The sequence below is a fragment of the Mytilus californianus genome, unplaced genomic scaffold, assembly GCF_021869535.1.
Source record: "Mytilus californianus isolate M0D057914Y unplaced genomic scaffold, xbMytCali1.0.p SCAF_8, whole genome shotgun sequence".
Lineage (NCBI taxonomy): Eukaryota > Metazoa > Mollusca > Bivalvia > Mytilida > Mytilidae > Mytilus > Mytilus californianus.
Window position 1 is genome coordinate 94192092 of NW_026262734.1, and position 21146 is coordinate 94213237.

The following is a 21146-nucleotide window of genomic DNA, read 5'->3' on the forward strand; positions in this document are numbered from 1 at the left end:
GCATCCCACGTTCCTCCTTACAAATCAATCTTGGACTAATGCACCCACGTCCCTCAGTCCAGATCAATCTTGAACTAATGCATCCTACGACCCTCTTTACAGATCAATCTGGGATTAATGCACCCCCACGCCCCTCTTTACATATCAATCTAGAACTAATGCATCCCAAGCTCCCCCTTACAGATCAATCTAGGACTAATGGTTCCCCTTTACCCTCCATACAGATCAATTGCGGTCTAATGCACCAAGCCCCTCTTTACAAATCAATCTAGAACTAATGCATCCCATGCTCCCCCTTACAGATCAATCAAGGACTTATGCATCCCACGCTTCCCCTAACAGATTAATCTAGGACTAATGCATCCCACGCTTCCCCTTACAGATTAATCTAGGTCTTATGGTTTCCTTATCCCTCTTATACAGATCGATCGCGGATTAATGCAGCCCATGCCCCTCTTTACAAATCAATCTCGAACTATTGCATTCCACACCCTCCTTACAGATCTATCTAGGACTAATACATCCCATGCTCCCCCTTACAGATCAATCTAGGACTAATGGTTCCCTTGCCCCTCCATACAGATCGGTCGCGGATTAATGCACTCCACGCCCCTCTTTACAAATCAATCTAGAACTAATTTGCATTCCATACCCTCCTTACAGATCTATCTAGGACTAATACATCCCTCGCTCCCCCTTACAGATCAATCTAGAACTAATGGTTCCCTTGCCCCTCCATACAGGTCGATCGCGGATTAGTGCACCCCACGCCCCTCTTTACAGATCAATCTAGAACTAATGCATTCCACACCCGTCCTTACCGATCTATCGAAGACGAATGTTTCCAACGCCCTTCTGTACAGATCAATCAAGGAAAACACCATATGCCCCTCGTAACATATAGGACTTATGCGTTCCATGCCCTTTCGTACATATCATTCCACATTTTCTTATATCTATATCAATATCGACTAAAGTATCCCGCGCCCGTCCTTACAAATCAATCTCAGACTAATATATTGTTTGCAATTGCCATAACCACTATTCTTAGTTCGGTCATTGAAATTGGATTATAAAATATTACTGAATAATGTTCCCCACTTTGGGAATGATTTAATAACAACCTTATAAAGAAAAGACAAAGACTAGAATTTGTTGAAGCCCGCCTCCGGGTGCGTGATTTTCTAGATTCGTTGATGACCCATTGATGGCCTTGTGCTGTTTTCTGCTCTTTGGTCGGGTTGTGGTCTCTTTGACACATGACCCTTTTCAATTCTCTATTCTATACCGGTTTCGGAAGGAAAAACATTAACGTGATGAATGTCACTATTGGAGCAGCAACTTTTGACCCTCCCGAAGCACGTCAGTCCCTCCTCCCCCATTTTGCTTTGATTTTTGTTGCTTAATCTCAATTTTCTTAGAATTTTTAAGTTTGACATGTCTTTTCAAAACTAGTAAGGTATGTCTCTGTTGGCCTGTAGAAAAATATCACTAGTAATAAATGGAAACATTTCTTTTAACATTTCAACTGATTTGACAAATCCGACTGCCTCTAATTGTCATAAGACGTTTTTATAAAAGGCACATACATATGTATGTCTTTACTATAATAGTAGCACAAGTACTTCCTTTGATTATAACTTGATTGCAGCACAAAAATATGACGTCCATTGATGCCATATAATATAAAAATGAGAAGATGTTGTATGATTGCCAATGAGACAACTCTCCGACGTAGAGGTTAACAACTATAGGTCACCATACGGCCTTCAATAATGAGAAAAATCCATACCACACTGTAAGCTTTTAAAGGCCCAAAATGACAAATGTGAAACAATTCAAACAAAAACACTAACAGCCTGATTTCTGAATAAAACAATAAACGAAAACCAAATATGATATACAACAACAAACGACAACCACTAAATTACAGGCTCTTGACTTGGTACAGACACATACATAATATGGCCGGCTGTGTTTAACATGTTTACTGGTGCAAAACCCTCCAGCTAACCTGAGACAGTGGTGTAACAGTACAAATAAGAAACTGTAATAATCAAAAGAAAAGGGCTTAACAATAGACACAAAGTATAGATCCGAGAGTACTCGCAGTTACTGAAAGCGAGTTCAAAGCCAATAGCAACTAACAAACAAATCATGTATCTAAGACTTTAATATTAATATCATTCAATGAATTTAGTGTAAAGACGTCAATAACAGTCAGAAAAAAACAATACCTTCTACAATGCTAAAATATAAGTATCGACAGATTGTAGTACCGTAAATATACCCACAAGACTGTTCCGTCCTCTGAGTGGTCCACCATCAAAGCTGTCTTCGGTCTATATTATCTTTTTCCACAGCCTAGTTCAGTGCAATACGTGTATTAGGCACTGTACGTCGAATGTGGGTTCTATTATATCATATATATCCATAAAGCTATCTTTTCAGTTGCCGTGATGATTTTCTGGATCATCACTTCTAGTGTAATAAGAAACCCAGCATCGGCGTACTCGCTTTACATCTATGGTGCGTTCAATCATTCTAAATCCATCCACTAAGCACTACAAAAGTCAAAAAGTCTGAAAAGACCAGATTTTGTCTGAATTAGCATGAATTTTTACTCGACATTCTTAATTTGTCTGAATAATTTAAAAAAATTCTTGACATAGTATGAATTTGTCTAATAAGATTCTTGATTTTTCTTGACAAGTGTCTTGACAGTATGAACATTGTCTTAAAATTTCTCGACACTTCCTGTATCATCTGATAAGAGTCTGGATTAGTCTCGACCAATTCTTGACTGTCTTAAATTTGTCTCGATCTGTCTTGACATATTCTTGACATTCTTAATAATGTCTGAATATGTCTCGACATATTCTTGACTTTCAAAATAATGTCTGAATATGTCTCGACACATTCTTGACAGTCTTAAATATGTCTTGACACTATCTCAACAGTATAAATTTCGCCTGAAATGTGAACAGACTTATTCTGCACTGTGTATGACATTCTATTGCTGTTGTATACTCCTTTATTATGGCTAAACTAAACTTTGAAGAATCAAGGATTAATTTGGTATAGTAAGATACCCTTTTGGTGCAACTAAGTTGGAATACCCTGAATAATCCCCATGTAGTTTAATTTTGATTTATTTTTATTAAACATTTAAGTAATTGTTTTCACTTGGAATATAAGTCGAAGGTATTGACAAACAGCATTTAGATTTTTGCCGTTCGCAAAACTGCCAGTCAAATTTGCTTTACTAAAATAGGTGTCTTGTATCTCTTTTGGACCCCACAATTCATCTTTTGGGTTTGTGTGGCTAAAAAAAGAGGGGGGGGCTTTCGTTTAGGTCAAAGAATTTGTTCCCATCTTGATTCAAAAACTTTATTCATTTTTTAGAACAACCCAAAAACATTTTTTATTCAAATTTGAGTGTTGAATTTTATAATTTTTTTATCAAAAATAAATATTTGTGATAACTCCTTCCTGAAAAGAAAAAAATATTTAGATCTATATTATGCATGTCTGTTTGAGAACCATTTCATAAGACCGATGATTTCTATAGAAATCAATGATGGGACCCATTATAAATACATTTTTTTTATTATTCATGGAGTAGATAATAATTTTCTTTTAAGCTTTGGGAATTATTCAATTTGTTTTTATGTTAAAATAATTAACTTCATAATTTTGATGAAGAAAATCCATTTCAATTCAATTTTTTTCATCAAAATGATGATTTTCATTTTCATCTATCAACAAACTTTTTAAATTGTAGTGGCATGGTCGGTCAACTGATAAGTTGTATGGCTGATTACAGGTAAAGCAATAACTTCTATTTGACAGTTGCATGTACTCTGGGGTGTGGAATACCTTAATTTTATGGGGAACATCCTGTCCATGTGTGATACTTAATATATTCCAACAGATGACATTACACAAATTTTTCTCCTGTTAAATGAATGATTTGTATATCATCATAATTTGCTATTTATATAAACCACATTTTGGTATAATAATTATTTACCATATCAACATTTAATATTATGAATGTAGAATGAAATATGTCTACAGTATGATTGGTTTGAATCATTTAATTTATAAGATTTAGGAATCAAAATTTGTAATTATTTAAAAACCCACATTGAAATTGTTTTATATCAACACACCCACATTTGAATTATTTTATACTTTAGATTTCATAGCCATATTTGCATTTGTAAAAATATTTATATACCCAAATTTTCAATTATTTTACATGCCCAACTTTTATTGTTGTTGTAAAGAAGTGTAACTTGAAACAACAGTATATCATATAAAGAGAAATAAAGATTAAAGTTATATATCATGAATATTGGTCATGATTTGTAAAACTCAGAACTGTCAAGTAAATTTAAGACACGATTCAAAATGTTCAGAATATATCAAGCCATACTGAGAAAAAATAAGAATGTCGAGAATATGTCGAGAAATTTCAAGACAGTATTCAAATGTCAAGAATTTGTCAAGAAATTTTAAGACCATATTCAGAATGTCGAGAATATGTCGAGTAAATTTCATACAAATTTAATATAATTGAGAATTTGTCAAGAAAAATTAAGACACAAGTCATACTTTTGGAGAATGTCGAGTAAAAGTTCATGCAAATTAAGACAAAAACTGGTCTTTTCAGACTTTTAGACTTTTGTAGTGAAGCTATCTTATAATTTGCCGTAATGATTTTCTTATCTATAACTTCTATTGCAATCAAAACCCCATCATTAGCAAAACAACTGTTCGTCAATGATAATGTCTATTGACTGATATCGATCCGTTAAATTTCTTTAAGTTGCAATGATGCATGTTTGGTCGTCGCTTCCAGAACAATGACAGAACTATCATCAATGTAGTCTCTGTACGCCAATAGATGGTTCTAGCATTTCGTATCCACCAATCGAGTTGTATATCTTTTGAGTTTTGATGTTTTCCTGGTCCATCACATCTATTTTGATGAGATACTCATTTTCGGCGAAGTCACTGTACGCCGATGATTGGTTCTATCATTTCACATCTACCCTACTTAGTTTATGCTGCCACGATGATTTTCTGGACCATAGAATTTAATATTATGAGAAATACATCATCGGTGGTGAGTTCTATTACTTTTTGGGCTGCTTGTTTGTTATCTATATCAACCACACTTGCAATAGAATGCATTAGTATTAAAAAAAACATACTATAGATTCTTTATCTACGTATTCTTTAAGAACTTAAATAGTTCTCGTTTAACTTTTTTTTTTTATCTCATTGTTTGTATTGTATTATGAAAAATTATTGATGTTGTAATGTTTATGCCCTTTGGGGCCCATAATTGGAAATAAAATATCTTATCTTATCTTATCTTACTTCATATTCCGCCACCCAGTTGCATATCTAGTTGCAGTGATGATTTTCTGGGCCATCATTTCTATTGTTGTGAGACACATATCAATAGTGTAGTCACAGTTAGCCGATAGTGCGTTCGATCATTGCTATCCACCCTTTCAGCCGTTTTTTTTATAGATGCACTGACTATTTTCTTCTAGTGTGAATAGAGACCCATTATCGTTTTAATCACAGTTCACCGATTGTGCATTCATTTTATATCCAGTCATCTAGCTGTATTTTCAGTTGCAATGATGATTTTCTAATCTACCACTATAGTGTTATTACAGACTCATCATCAGCATGGTCACTATACGTCGATGGATGATTCCATCAATTTACATCCATCCATCAATCTGTCTTTGTCTAATGTTTTATAATACAAATAAATTTAAAAACAAGGAGATATGGCATTTTTGTCAATGGTACAACTATCCATCAAGACCAGGGATAATTACAGGTCACGTTTCGGGCTTCAACAATGACAAAAATCCATACAGCATAGTAAGCCTTAAAAGGCCCCGGTATAACAAAATGTGAAGTAATCACAAAGTTAGCGGCATGATTTCTAATACAACAATGAACAAAAAAACTATGACAGACAAACAACCAACAACAACGTTCATTGAAAGGACAGGCACATAAAATATGTGGCGGAGTTTGGTTTAAACAATATCTTATTCAATAAATGAAACTATTCTACACAAGATAATATATTTTCAACAATAGGATCCAGAAACAAGCAACATTGCTTTTTTAAATCTGTCTCCAATTGATGACATACAACATAATGAATTTATTTCGAAGTTTGATGTTAATGAGCGCCCAACTTATCCTCCAAACCTAAAACAGTGGTGAACATCACTACATAAGAACATACTGTTTTCATCATTTGGAAAGGTCAATTCTCATCTGGTCGGCGCAAAAATTATACGTTTGAGTACAGTCGATGTGGACACATCAATAAATGTGTAATACATTTATAAAGGGTAAAATGTATATAAAAATAAACCATTAGAGTTGTCTTTCGTTGACTATAAGTCTCTACATAACCATATGTTAGTAACATGTCCTCGCCCTATGTAAGTTACACGTCGCAATATATTAGTAACAGGCCACCATCAGTAAGTAACATGTCGTCGCCTTATGTAAGTTACTCGTCGCCATATATATTAGTAACAGGCCGACTTCTGTTAGTGACATATCGTCGGCTTATGTGAGTAAAACGTCGCTTTATGTTAAAAACACGTCGCCTTATGTAAAAACATGTCGCCTTATGCAAAAACACGTCGCCTTATTCTAGTAACAGGGGCCTCGTTGCCGAGTGGTCAAAGTAGTTCAACTACTATATCGCTAGCCTGTAAACACTGAGGTTTTGAGTTCAAACCCCGCGCGAGGCAAGTGCGTTCGCCTCCAAATTATTTGATTTAGGATTGCCAGTTTTTCTGTCAATGTTCGGAGGTTCTCTCTGAACATTCACTCATCAATAGAAACTGGTTGTCATGATATAACGAATAGTGCTGAAAGTGTCGTTAAACACCAACAATCAATCAATCAATCAATCAAATATTTTGCTAGTAACACGTCACTTTCTGTTAGTTACTTGTCACCAGATTTTTGAAACACGTCATCTGAAGTATGTTATACTTCGCTAATGATAGTTACAATTCACCTTTTGTTAGACACACTTCACCCGGTTTGTGAAACCCTTTACCTATAAAGTTATTACATCGCCTGCTTTAAGCAACAATTCGCCTTATGTAAGTAGCACCTAATTATTTGCTAGAAACACATCGCTTTATGTTAGTTACACGTCGCCTTGTGTTAGTTACATGTCGCCATATGTTAGAAACACATCGTCTTGTGTTAGTTACATATATCTAATGTTAGTAGCATAATGCCTTATATTACTAACACGCCGCCTTGTGCTAGTTACACGTCGCTTTATATTAATTTAGTTACACGTCGCTTTATATTAGTTACACGTCGAATTGTAATAGTTATATGCCACCATATGTTAGTTACACATCGCCTTATGTTAGTTACACGTAGCTATTTGTTCGTTACATGTTGCCATTTGTTAGTTACACGTCGCCTTGTAATAGTTACATGTCACCATATGTTAGTTACACGTCGCCTTGTTAGTTAGTTACAGTCAGCCTTGTTTTCGATACATGTTAACTTCTGTGAGTAACACGCCGCCTTATTTAAGTACTAGTAAAACATCACCTTGTCATCAACAAAATACTGTCATAAACGAATCTATTGATATTAGAAAAGTAAACAGTCTTTATTTTCCTCAAATTGTATGTCCCCGTAGAAGGTTTCGAAAGCTTAAATATACATCATGTTCAATTTCCTTTGCAAATACTTGCAAATCCACCTATTCGATTTATTGAAGGTTATCTGCCTTAGCTACTATATTTACCCTCTCGCTTCCCCTTATTTAATTGGTTACACTTTGATTGCCAGGAATAGAGCAACTGGACGTCTGTGACATCATAATGCCCGATGATGACGTCATACGATTATATGTCAAGTCCTGGTGACTTTTTATTGGAGACCCATTGAACAAAAAAAGATTACATAGCATTTTTTCGATGTTTTATTTGAAAAAGATACGGCGATGAACATGTGGTTGCATAAATAAAAAATATGGACATATTTGTCCATGCGGGACAGTCGATGTGGACACATGTTCTACAGGCAGCAAGATGATCAAAAAGCATTTGTATTTTCAATACAAAATTTGGATTTAGAATTCTGCAAATCATCAAGCTGTTTTTCCTTGTAATCACAAAATGGTTAACAGTTACAGATAAGACAAAAGTTCAAAAACATGCTATGTCCAGTTCGGAATTTCAAAATATTTCGCTTGTTTCAATCAGAATTCCAAGCATGCAGTTAGATTAGATATCTTGATGGCTTTGCGTCTCATTGAAATACATTTAATTCTTCCATAGGCGGATCCAGGGGGGGGGACCCCTGGGGGGGACCGGGCCCCCCCCCCTTTCGTGGGAAAAATTTGGTTGATTATATAGGGAATCACTGAAGCGTGACTGTAGCGGGCCCCCCTTAGGTCAGTCAGCGGGCCCCCCCCCCTTTACAAAAAGTTCTGGATCCGCCACTGTCTTCCCTGACATTGACATTGATAGACTTAAGTCATTTTAGGCCTGAATCAAAGCTTGCTATGTCTGTGTAAATTAATGCTCAGGCTAGATATTTGACATTTAGCGAATCTAGAATACTACATGTACTAATTCTAAAATCTGTCCGCTATATTTATGATTAAATAGTACGCAAAGTAACATAATACAATATGTTGACAAATGAAAGACTTACAGTATTTGAGACAGTTATATACTACTAAAATATCTAATTAAAAAGAGACCAAAAAGAAAATCTTCGTCTCTATACCGGATACAAATTGCTTTGAAAGTCTTCAAATTGGACTCTCCGATTGATGCATATTTCATATTACCGACTTTTGAGTCCGGAGTATATAATTTTTTGACAGTTTACCGTCACTGAGATAGGACATTTTGGTACTCGGTCAAGTAAGGGCAATCAAAAGAAGAATAATCGAAGGGTACATCAAATCTGTCGATTATTCACATACAATACCAAGACGGAGAAACGACCGACTAAATGTATACCATTTATCGCCCTTTGACTACAATATTACGATGTCTGACGTGTACAAATAATACGATGTGGTTTGATTGCAAATAATAAAACTATCCAAAAATGACAGGATACCAGGCTAAACAGAGAGCAAAACTTATAAAAGATCCCGAGATAAAAGTGAAAATAATAAGTTTGGTGCGTCCGTAGCTTCTCTGGATTTACCTTTATCAGGAAGGGGCAAACCGAAATATTCTTTAATATTAAAAGCGCTGTGATAAAATATGTGAAACATTCATGACATTTCCAACGATAAAAAGGGCGTCGATAAAAGAGAGGATGAATAACCCAAGGGGTCATTCAAAACACATAAGTCGATAAGAATATGACAATTTCGTTGAAAAAAACCCCAAAAGATTACGAAAAAACGAACAAGTCCACTATATAGAAAACTAAAGATTGAGAAAATACGAAACTGAAAAAATGGGGCTGATCTAATATGCCTCTAAAGGATAAGCAGATCTTGCTCCACAAGTGGGATTTTTCAAAAGTATATGTAATTAAATGTATCCGAGATTTGACTAAGGACAAGTACGACAGGACGACCTGATGAATTTATATGGTAATATATATACATATATACGGACAATGTGTAGTCCGCTGTTGATTTTGTGTGTTGTATTTTTTCTGCGGTATTTTGTCGATTCCTTTTAACATTTTTCAAATACTTTTTAATCCAACTCGACATGCATAATTTGTGATTAATTTTCCTGTATAATTTAAAAAATTATAGTGAAACTTAAAGTAATAAACATGCTAAGCATAGAAAATAAACATTGGAAGCGCAATACCAGCCATTATGGGTAAACAGATAATTATTGGTTGACTTACAGTACTTCTCAAATTTGTCTTTGGCATTGCCCCCCTCCCCCCCCCCCCCCCCAAAAAAAAAAAATCCTAAATAGTTCGTAAGTTTCCCCTTTCCTCTCCTTCAATAACCCAATTTCTTTTCCGTATTTAGATAAAAGTTTAAATGCACACACGCGTTTTATTTGTACTTAAAAGACATAGAAATGGGTAATCTAGTTACAATATCGTATCTAATGTGGTCTTCAATTCATACAAAAATAGACATTTATTTGGTGTAATCTGAGTCATTCTTTTAAATCCGCATTTAAAACAACACAAAATATTTTTATAAAGAAACATATCAAAACATATTTTGTTAACACATATGCATAAAGTGAGATATTTAAAAATACTTTTTAAAATACAAATAAATATTACAAGTTTTGAACTCATTTATCAGTATTTTGTTTATCAAATATGTATCGAAATTCACATACATTGTAACAGATAAAATTTACAATCAGATCTGTCTGTGGTCTTCTTATCGAAAAATTGTCATTGTATATGTATAAATGATATTTGTGGTTTACGTCTTTGGCATAGAAACCTAAAAAAGTGTACATATAACCGAAGTCATCAAAAGGACAACATACAATCAAAAGCTATCACCAAGTGTCTGTAAATAATGTGAAGTTCTTTATCGCCCCGAGTTTAAGGTGGTTGTAACAAACTCCATTTATTTATTTATATATATCTATTTCACTTAGGACTATATTTTATGTTAGGGCTTATTTTCGTTAACACCGGACTATATAGTCAAGCAGACCTTTCATGTGTATCACGTGATTAGGCACCTATTGAAATTTCACAGGTGAGTTTGAAATCAGTCGACACATGGCCATTGAATAAAGCACACGCTTGTGCGGAGTCTAGAGTTGGTAAAAGTAGCAGTTGGGTATTATAATTGTCAGTTTAGGACATGGATATCCCAAGGCTTATTATTACAACACTCAGGTAAGACATTTTTACTTATTTATATCGTTCAATTGAGGTCTATTTTGCCGTCGAGATGATATTTCTTACTCGCGGTCCAAAATGTCGGAAAATTGCTGTATCATGCAAATGTATAGATAAAGTAAGTAATTTTTGGGTTGAATATTTATTTTGCAGGGGTTTTTAGGCCCGGTTTTGGTGTGCGTACAGCACGTAGTAAATACCGTCGACTGGTCGGTGATATATGGTGTCGGAGATACAAAGGGTATTATTAGTAATATGGTTACAACTCGATGTTTGCTGATATCAATTACAACGCCTGGAGTCGGTGAAAATATCCGTTATAAATATACAAAGAAGTCCGTTTAAATATATGTTAAACGAATCGAGCAGTCCGTGCAGTATTATGCAGTTTCAAGTCGTCATTGCTCATTGAAGTTATCATTGCAGTAAAAGTATAAAATCTAGTGCTCTTTCATCAATTTAGAATCAACCAAAAATGTGTGCAAATAGTTATTTTCTGTCCGTTTTATATTAAAAGAAATTCAAGGGGAACAACCCAAAGTTATTCTACAGTACGTGCAACGTTCAACCTTTACCGGAAAGTGTGCAGAATGGATGGAGGTGTGCGGACTGTAATTGTTTAATTTCATTTTGTTTATTTCATAACATTATATTTAGTTCTGTTTTGTGTGTGTTTATTTAGTTACATTTGCATGTATTCATTTCATTATTTCATTTATGTTGAATTTACTTTACTTTTGTTTTGTTTATTAAATTTATATTTAAATTTAGTTTTGTATAACATTGGCCACTTGACAATCCAAAGAACTTAATTTCTTTACAATGGTGGCAGCGGTGGGATTGTCACTGTGTCAATTGTTATATTAGGAACATTGTCAAACTTACAAGAGGGAACATTTTTGTTGAACATTTTATTTGAATTTTGTGATTATTATTTTTGTTATCATTTACATTTACTTTGATGTATTAATATTTGTATTGTGCAGCATGACAAGTGGATTACCCGCTTGGGTTTCAGATTTGCTAGAGAAGGGAGAGAAGGTGGAGACATGTTTGGAACTGTTAAGAAACATGCAGGCTACAATGAGGGAAGAGCGAGCGGCAGAGAGAGAGATGAGAAAGGTAGGGATGGAAAGAGAGGTACGATTAAAAGAGTTAGAGCTTAGGGACAAAGAGCTGACACAGGGGGTAGTGCAACCCCAGGGCAAGTCAAATTTGAAGTCAAAACTTCCCAAGTTTAAGGAAGGTGACGACCCGGTTGTTTTTTTAAGGTCATTTGAGAAGTTAGTGGGTTTACATAAAATACCCAAGCCAGAGTGGGCCCTCAGATTAGTCCCTTTACTTTGTGGGAAAGCTTTAGAGGCATTTTCTAGATTGTCAGAAGAGGACAGTAGAGATTATGATAAAATTAAAACTGCTATCTTATCTAGATATGAGCTTACTGCCGAGGCATACAGAGAAAGGTTCAGAAGTGCTGGTCAATTTTCTGATGAGTCATTTAAGGAATTTGCAGTAAGACTGGTAGGGTTTCTTATGCATTGGATAGAGCGTGAAGCGATAGGCACTGATTTTGATAAATTTGTTGATTTAGTTACTAGAGAACAGTTGATGGTAAGTTGTAGCAAAGAGCTGAAACTTTGGATCAAGGAACAAAAACCAAAAACGGTCGACGAATTGGTAGATAAAGCAGAGGCGTTTCAACAAGCTCACAAGAGTGAACAGGTAAGTTCCAAACAACATTCAGATTATACAGAGCAGTCTAAACATCAAGGTAAGAATTCCCAAAAGAAACCAAACACAGAGACTAGGACTTGTTTTATTTGTAAAAACATAGGCCATATAGCAACAAATTGTCCTGCAAGCACAAACCAATCAACAGGGGATACGTTTAAGACAGGTAAGTTTGGTTTGTGCATACAGGCTCAGCAGGACCATAAAGTGGATGATTATATTAGTGGCGTGACTGTTAAATTGCCTGGAGTTTCATGCAATGGCAACAAGGTACAGGTACATGGACTTGATATAGTTGAAGGTGAGATTAACAGTAACAAAGTCTCTGTTTTGAGAGATACAGGTTGTTCTACTGTGTTTGTTCATAGCAGGTTTACTAATGCAGACTCTTAACAGGTCAGACTAGAGATATTTGCTTAGCAGACGGTACGGTGAAGCAGTGTCAAGAGGTGTACATTAATGTTTCTACTCCTTATATTTCAGGGGATATTATTGCATTGATTTTAGATACACCGTTCGCAGATCTTATAGTTGGAAACTATGTGAACACATCAGTACCACATAGTATGGATGAAGTACATGTGACACGAGGTGAAGATATTTTTGTTTCAGATGATGCTGTCCCTTGTCATGCAATTGAAACTAGATCTCAAAGGAAGAAGCAAGATGTAGAAGATAGGATGATAGACAGGACAGCAGTTCAGCGTAGTTGCGATACACCTATATCTCATTCTATAGATTTTTCAGAGATTACTAGTGAATTTAAGATTTGTGACAGGAAGCAGCTTATAAAGTTACAGAAGACAGATGAGGCCTTGAATAAGGTACGATCATATGTAGGTGAAGACCATCAAAATCATGAATCGTAATTTATGTATTATTCAGATTTACTTTATAGAGTGTATACGAAGCCAAGCGGAGAAGTTATCCAGCAGATTGTATTACCACGACAGCTGAGAGAGACTGTTCTTTCATTGGGACACGACATACCATTAGCAGGTCATCTGGGGAACAAGAAGACAAGAGACAGAATCATGCAACACTTTTTCTGGCCAGGTATTTTTAATGATATTGCAGAGTACTGCAGGTCTTGTCCTGATTGTCAGATAGGTACATCTAAAGGTAGAGTACCAAGAGCTCCATTGATAAGCAAACCACCTATTGATGAGCCATTCCAGCGCATTGCTCTTGATTTTATTGGCCATTTACCTATAACTGATAGCAAGAACCGTTATGCTTTAGTTTGCGTTGATTACGCCACTAAATATCCAGAGGCGATTCCTTTGAAAGACCAGGAAGCTGGTACAGTTGCAAATGCTCTTATAAGTTTATTTTCTAGGGTTGGCATACCAAAGGAGCTGTTAACAGACCAAGGCAGTAACTTTATGTCAGAACTGATGGTTGAGGTATGTAGACTATTACAAATAAGTAATTACGTACTAGTCCTTATGATGCAATGTGTAATGGACTTTGTGAAAAGTTCAATGGCGTTTTGAAGAAAATGCTGAAAGCATATGCACGATTAAAGCCACAAACATGGGATGAATATATCCCCTACTTATTATTTGCATACAGAGATGTGCCAAATGAGAGCACTGGTTTTTCACCATTTGAATTGTTATACGGTCGACACATTAGAGGTCCTCTTGCAGTACTTAAAGAGGAATGGGAAGAGCCAAGTACATGTCAAAACTCTGTATTGAGTTATTTGTTAGAAACAAGAGAAAAGATGAGAACAATGGCTGAGTATGCAAATGAAAATGAAAAGAAAGCAAAACAGAGACAAAAATTGTACTATGACCGAAAATCTAGAGACAGAAAGTTAGAAGTTGGCCAGAAGGTGCTAATATTACTACCTACACATACATCAAAACTGATAGCAAGTTGGAAAGGACCGTTTGTAGTAACTGACAAAGTTAGTCCTGTTGACTATAAAATTAGGGTCAGAGGAAAGGACAAAGTATTTCATGTGAATATGTTGAAGTTATGGCATGAAAGGGTAGATAATAATATTGATAATAGTGTTCCAACAGATATTGCTGCGTGCTTAAATTTAATTTCAGGCCTTAGCACAGATGACAGTACAGATGATAATGAGATGTCTACAGCTATAACTCCTGTGTTGAAAAGAAAAGAAAGTGCAGATGACGTCAAAATATCACCAGAGTTAACAGACGAAGAAAACCAACAGTTAAAAGAACTACTGAATGAATACGATGACATCTTTAGTGACGTACCTAAGGTAACAAATATTATAGAACATAGAGTAGTTACAAAGACAGATGAACCGATATACAAGCGTTCATATCCGTTACCATACGCACTCAGAGATAAAGTCAAACAAGAGATTGATGATATGTTAGATGCCGGTATAGATGAGCCGTCTGATAGTCCATATGCATTTCCGATAGTACTTATCAAGAAAAAAGACAACACACTTCGTTTTTGTGTCGATTATCGAGATTTAAATAAACAGACAATTTTCGACCCGATTTTAATGCCGAGAATGGACGAAGTATTGAATAAAGTCAGCAGAGCAAAGTATATAAGTAAAATTGATTTAACCAAGGGCTACTGGCAAGTACCGCTCGACAAAGATAGCCGACAGAAGAGTGCATTCATTACACCGTTCGGACATTATCAATTTACCGTCACTCCGTTTGGAATGATGAATTCAGGTGCTACTTTCGTCCGTATGATGGACAAAGTCCTTGCAGGATACGAAGATTTCGCTGATTCGTTCATTGACGATATTGGTATATTTAGCGATACTTGGGAGTATCATATTGAGCATTTGAGAGCAGTATTTGATTCGTTGAGACAGGCAAGGCTCGTTGCCAAACCGAGCAAGTGTTCATTCGGCTATGGTGAGCTAGAATTTTTAGGTCATATTGCAGGAAGTGGCAATATCAAACCTGTCCAGGACAAGGTTTCTGCTATACGAAAGTTTCCAGAACCTGCAACTAAGAAACAGGTTAGATCATTTCTCGGACTGATAGGTTTTTACCGAAAATTTATACCACAGTTTTCAGACATATCCGTCCCGTTAACTGACCTAACAAAGAAAAATGCACCAAATAAAGTTAAGTGGTCAGATACAACACAAAAATCTTTTGATAAACTTAAAGATTGTATTTGTAGTGACTCTGTTTTACAGAGTCCAGATTTTTCTAAAAAGTTTATTTTGCAGACTGATGCGTCAGGGAAGGGTCTAGGTGCTGTATTGGAACAGGAGTTTGACGACGGAAGGCGTCCAATCATGTTTATCAGCAAGAAACTTTCTGGAGCTGAGTGTAACTATGCAGTGGTAGAAAAAGAGTGTTTTGCCATAGTTTGGGCGGTAAAGATGTTAAGGAATTATCTTGAGGGTAAAGAGTTTACTATTTGTACTGATCATGCTCCTTTACAGTGGTTACAGAGGATGAAAACCAGTAACCAACGGTTACTCCGTTGGAGTTTGATACTTCAGGAATTTACTTTTACTATTTGTTACATTGCAGGCAGGACGAACATTGTTGCAGATGTATTATCTAGATGTGATGATATTTAGATGACCCCTGAGTGTTACTAGAATGCTACTAAAGTTTTATGTTTTTTTTATTTTATATAGGTTGATAGGTACATATATTGTCATATATACCTGATATAGTTTATTTCAGATTTGTTTTGGAGTTTGTTAGTCTGGTTGGACTAAAATGTGCTTTAGTCTTCAGGAAAGGGACGTTTGTAACAAACTCCATTTATTTATTTATATATATCTATTTCACTTAGGACTATATTTTATGTTAGGGCTTATTTTCGTTAACACCGGACTATATAGTCAAGCAGACCTTTCATGTGTATCACGTGATTAGGCACCTATTGAAATTTCACAGGTGAGTTTGAAATCAGTCGACACATGGCCATTGAATAAAGCACACGCTTGTGCGGAGTCTAGAGTTGGTAAAAGTAGCAGTTGGGTATTATAATTGTCAGTTTAGGACATGGATATCCCAAGGCTTATTATTACAACACTCAGGTAAGACATTTTTACTTATTTATATCGTTCAATTGAGGTCTATTTTGCCGTCGAGATGATATTTCTTACTCGCGGTCCAAAATGTCGGAAAATTGCTGTATCATGCAAATGTATAGATAAAGTAAGTAATTTTTGGGTTCAATATTTATTTTGCAGGGGGTTTTAGGCCCGGTTTTGGTGTGCGTACAGCACGTAGTAAATACCGTCGACTGGTCGGTGATATATGGTGTCGGAGATACAAAGGGTATTATTAGTAATATGGTTACAACTCGATGTTTGCTGATATCAATTACAACGCCTGGAGTCGGTGAAAATATCCGTTATAAATATACAAAGAAGTCCGTTTAAATATATGTTAAACGAATCGAGCAGTCCGTGCAGTATTATGCAGTTTCAAGTCGTCATTGCTCATTGAAGTTATCATTGCAGTAAAAGTATAAAATCTAGTGTTCTCTTCATCAATTTAGAATCAACCAAAAATGTGTGCAAATAGTTATTTTCTGTCCGTTTTATATTAAAAGAAATTCAAGGGGAACAACCAAAAGTTATTCTACAGTACGTGCAACGTTCAACCTTTACCGGGAAGTGTGCAGAATGGATGGAGGTGTGCGGACTGTAATTGTTTAATTTCATTTTGTTTATTTCATAACATTATATTAAGTTCTGTTTTGTGTGTGTTTATTTAGTTACATTTGCATGTATTCATTTCATTATTTCATTTATGTTGAATTTACTTTACTTTTGTTTTGTTTATTAAATTTATATTTAAATTTAGTTTTGTATAACATTGACCACTTGACAATCCAAAGAATTTAATTCTTTACAGTGGTACATAACACTACAGGGAGATAACTCTTTAAAAATCAGCTCAACGTTTTAATCACGTTCTATTGTTAAGGAAATATTATGATTCTCAATGATCAAAATTAGTGTTTGTCAAACTGTTATGTATCCAATGAAATTTTTCAGATAAAGTGCTTGGTTCGAGTTTTTTGAAATTTTCATACTTTTGTCAAACGAGCCAAATAAATTTAAGACAAGGTGTTTGGTACCACCTTAAAATGTCGTGAATAAATTAAACAGAGACTATCAAAGTTCTGCCATCAACACCATATTGTTTTTTGTATCATATTGTTCATTGTGTTATCATATGTTAATGACTTTCTCTTGAATAACCGAGGAAATAAAGGACCAATGACAACTAATCAATGTGTTAACACATTTTTACCAAGAGATTAAACGTCAACGATGATACACAGAAAACATGTGCAACTTAATTAAACATTACAAATTGTCTTGCGTTTCTAAGTGATTTATTGAGAGACTTTTAACCTATGCTGTCAGGGTCTTGTTTTAATCAAAAGACATCACGAGACAACATGCGATTGGGGAATGTATCCTTTTTTCCCCTAAATATTAAGTAGTTGATAAATTTGGATCCTCCATTACACTTTTCCACGTGAAATGAACTACTGGTATTGTATTATCGTATGGAAGAGAGCAAGAGCACACTAGAGAATTGAAAAAAAAACCCACTTAAACTACAGAATAGTCACCACAAAAATCCAGACAAAAAAAAAAAAAAAAGGAAAAGGGGGAGCATTCCCAAAGCGCCTGTGGAAGAGACTATTCGTAATGTTTAAATCCATATTGAAAATTTATAAACCTAGAGCGAAATTGTGATAGCATTACACATAAATTTATACCAGTGCTGAAATATGACCATCTGAAAATAAACTCCGAACAGCTATTTTGTGTGATCTTAATTATTCTTGAAAACTTACACTAAAAATAAGACAATTGGAATATGTAATAAATTTATGTTTTTGTCAAATCATAACATATAATTTGTTTGTATGCACGCATTAAGAAGGACATAACTATTTTCAATATTACAGATAAAACATAAGTTAAATAATGAGCAAATCTATCAGTATTTATTTTATCAAATAAATGTCTCAAAGTTAACATAAGTTAGATTAGGTCTCTTCGATTCTTCTAGTCGGAATACGGTCGCTGTATATGAATAAAAGCAGATTTGAAGTATATGTTACAGTACAAATTGGAATTCAGTAGAATCCAAAATCCTCTTATAATAAAATCGAATATTTACTAGTTTGTTTTAGAAGGATTCTGGACCTCCTGAATTCCATTTGGTATTGTAACATATACGTCAGTAGCTAGCACAAAACCCACAAAAAGCCAAACAGAACTAAGGACATCTTGAGGTCAACATACAGCTTAAAACATTTAACACGTGTATGTACATAATGTGTAAATTTTCATCACCCCGAGTGTAAAAAGTAGCACATGTAGCACGCGAAAAAAGTCAATAGAGACTAGCAAATATCTGCATGTCATGCAACTTGTTCTTTTGATTTTGGTTGTCATATGTTAATGGATTTCTCCTGAATAATTGAGGGATTTTAGGACCAGTGACAGCTATTCAGTGATTTTCTACGAAGACATTATCAACTCAAAAAATATATCCACACTGGAATCAAAACAGCGCCATTATGGAGAGTTTATTCTTTCGCTTTTGTAAGAACTCAACTGCACACAGCAGTTGATCCGAACCTACTGTAAGATCAGAAGCTGGCATAAACGGAAAAAACATTCAGAAATTATCAAATTCTTGTACATAAATATTTAAAACTGGAATAATTATACATCTTTGGCTTTCAAATATTTTGATTTATCATTTCCGATGAAGGTAAATGTAATAGTAATGTGTGAATTTATATCTGAAAACTACTGATAAAACGAGTATAAACAATTTTATCAGTATTTTATTAACATTTACATAATGTTCACCAATCAAACAAACCGACAACGACTTTTATTAACTGCAAAATGTGGATGTTGCTTTATATTTTGTTGGCGGCAGTTAACAGCTTTCTCCTAGATAATCCTTCTTGAAACTTCTAAAAAGTGTTAAGTAAACTTGTTTACCACACAGTAGTGGAAGCCAATTCAAGTATTTAAATATGGGTATGGTGGGATCGGTAAGCATTAAAAATATTTTAGTATTTTTTCGTCTTGATGTCCTACATGTACTATTTGTGCATGTAGTGACCACCATAAGCTTAATACTGGCTTTTTTAATGAAATCTCCATGTGTAACTCAAGGTCACGAATTGATTATATTTTTATAAGTACTAGTGAGAGTCAATATAAATCGCAACAGATTTTCCGTTCAATGACCACGACGGTGTGGTCATGAAATTAAAAATCAATGAACCAGAACGCGGTCCCGGAACGTGGAAAATGAACTCATCAGTTATTCAATCGGATTTATTTAAAAATACATTCGAAAGTGTTTGGGGGAACTGGAAATTAAAAAAAAAATAGTTCGAAAATAACCTTGAATGGTGGGAGGAAACTAAGATAAAAATAAAAAGGTAATACAATAGAAGTTGCAAAGCAATTAAACGTTACAGGAAAACAAATAATGAAAACGAATTAAATAATTTGAAAACTAATAAGCTGAGGCAGCCAGAATTAGGTCCAAGGTTAATTGGTACGAGAAAGGAGAAAAATCTATAGGATACATCTTTAAACTCGAAACAAGAGGGACGCGGAAAAATTATGGACTAGAATAAAGGGTTCAGATGGAAGGTATAAAGACGATATAGAATCTATTCTAGAAGAACAATTATCTTTTTACAAAAAAATATTTACGTCCGAGGATAGGGATGCTGCAGAAAATCTATTACAGAATATAGATCATAAACTAAATGAAGAAAATAAAAAAATTGTGTGAAATGGAAATAACTTTGGATGAAATAAGTAAGGCCGTTAACATTTTAAAACTTGATAAATCCCCTGGGGAAGACGGAATTGTGAATGAATTTTATAAAACGTATTGGTATTTGATAAGCGACGACTTCGTGGCGGTTATTAAGGAAATTTTCGACAATAACTTGCTCTGTGATTCTCAATACAGAGGTATGATAACGCTTATGTTTAAGTCTGGGGAGAGATTGGCGTCCTATAACGCTCTTGAACACGGACTATAAAATTATTTCCAAAGTAATCGCGGAAAGGTTAAAAAAAAATGTACTACCGCAAATAATTGATTTGGATCAAAAAGGGTTTGTCAAAGGGCGCAACATTTTTCAAGGCAATAGATTACTGCAAGATGTAATAGATTTTTGTGAATTAGAAAATGAGCAGGGTGCAATATTATTCTTGGACCAACAAAAAGCGTTTGATAGGGCTGAGTGGGAATAGATATATTTTTGTTTATTAAAATTTGGGTTTGGGGAAAAATTCAGGAGTTGGGTAAGAATGCTTTTTATGAACGCTAAGACGTGTATTCATACTAATGGGTTTACCTCTAGATTTGTAAGCATAACTCGTTCAATTCGTCAAGGATGACCAATCGCTCCTATGTTATATATTCTGCAAGCAGAACCACTTGCAGCATCAATTAGAAACAACCCTAATATAGAAGGAATAAAACTTCCAACTAGAACTGGGGACTATATTGAAACAA

At 34.9% G+C, this 21146-nt stretch overlaps 1 protein-coding gene across 1 annotated transcript in view; it reads left to right on the forward strand.

Annotated features, from left to right (window-relative positions):
- Positions 1–14368: 14368 nt before the first annotated feature.
- LOC127712905 (uncharacterized) overlaps positions 14369–21146 on the forward strand; it is a 77474-nt gene continuing 70696 nt past the window's right edge. The window contains exon 1 of the mRNA XM_052219501.1: positions 14369–15020. Within this exon, the coding sequence (XP_052075461.1) occupies positions 14369–15020 (652 nt within the window). The remainder of the gene's footprint in view (positions 15021–21146) is intronic.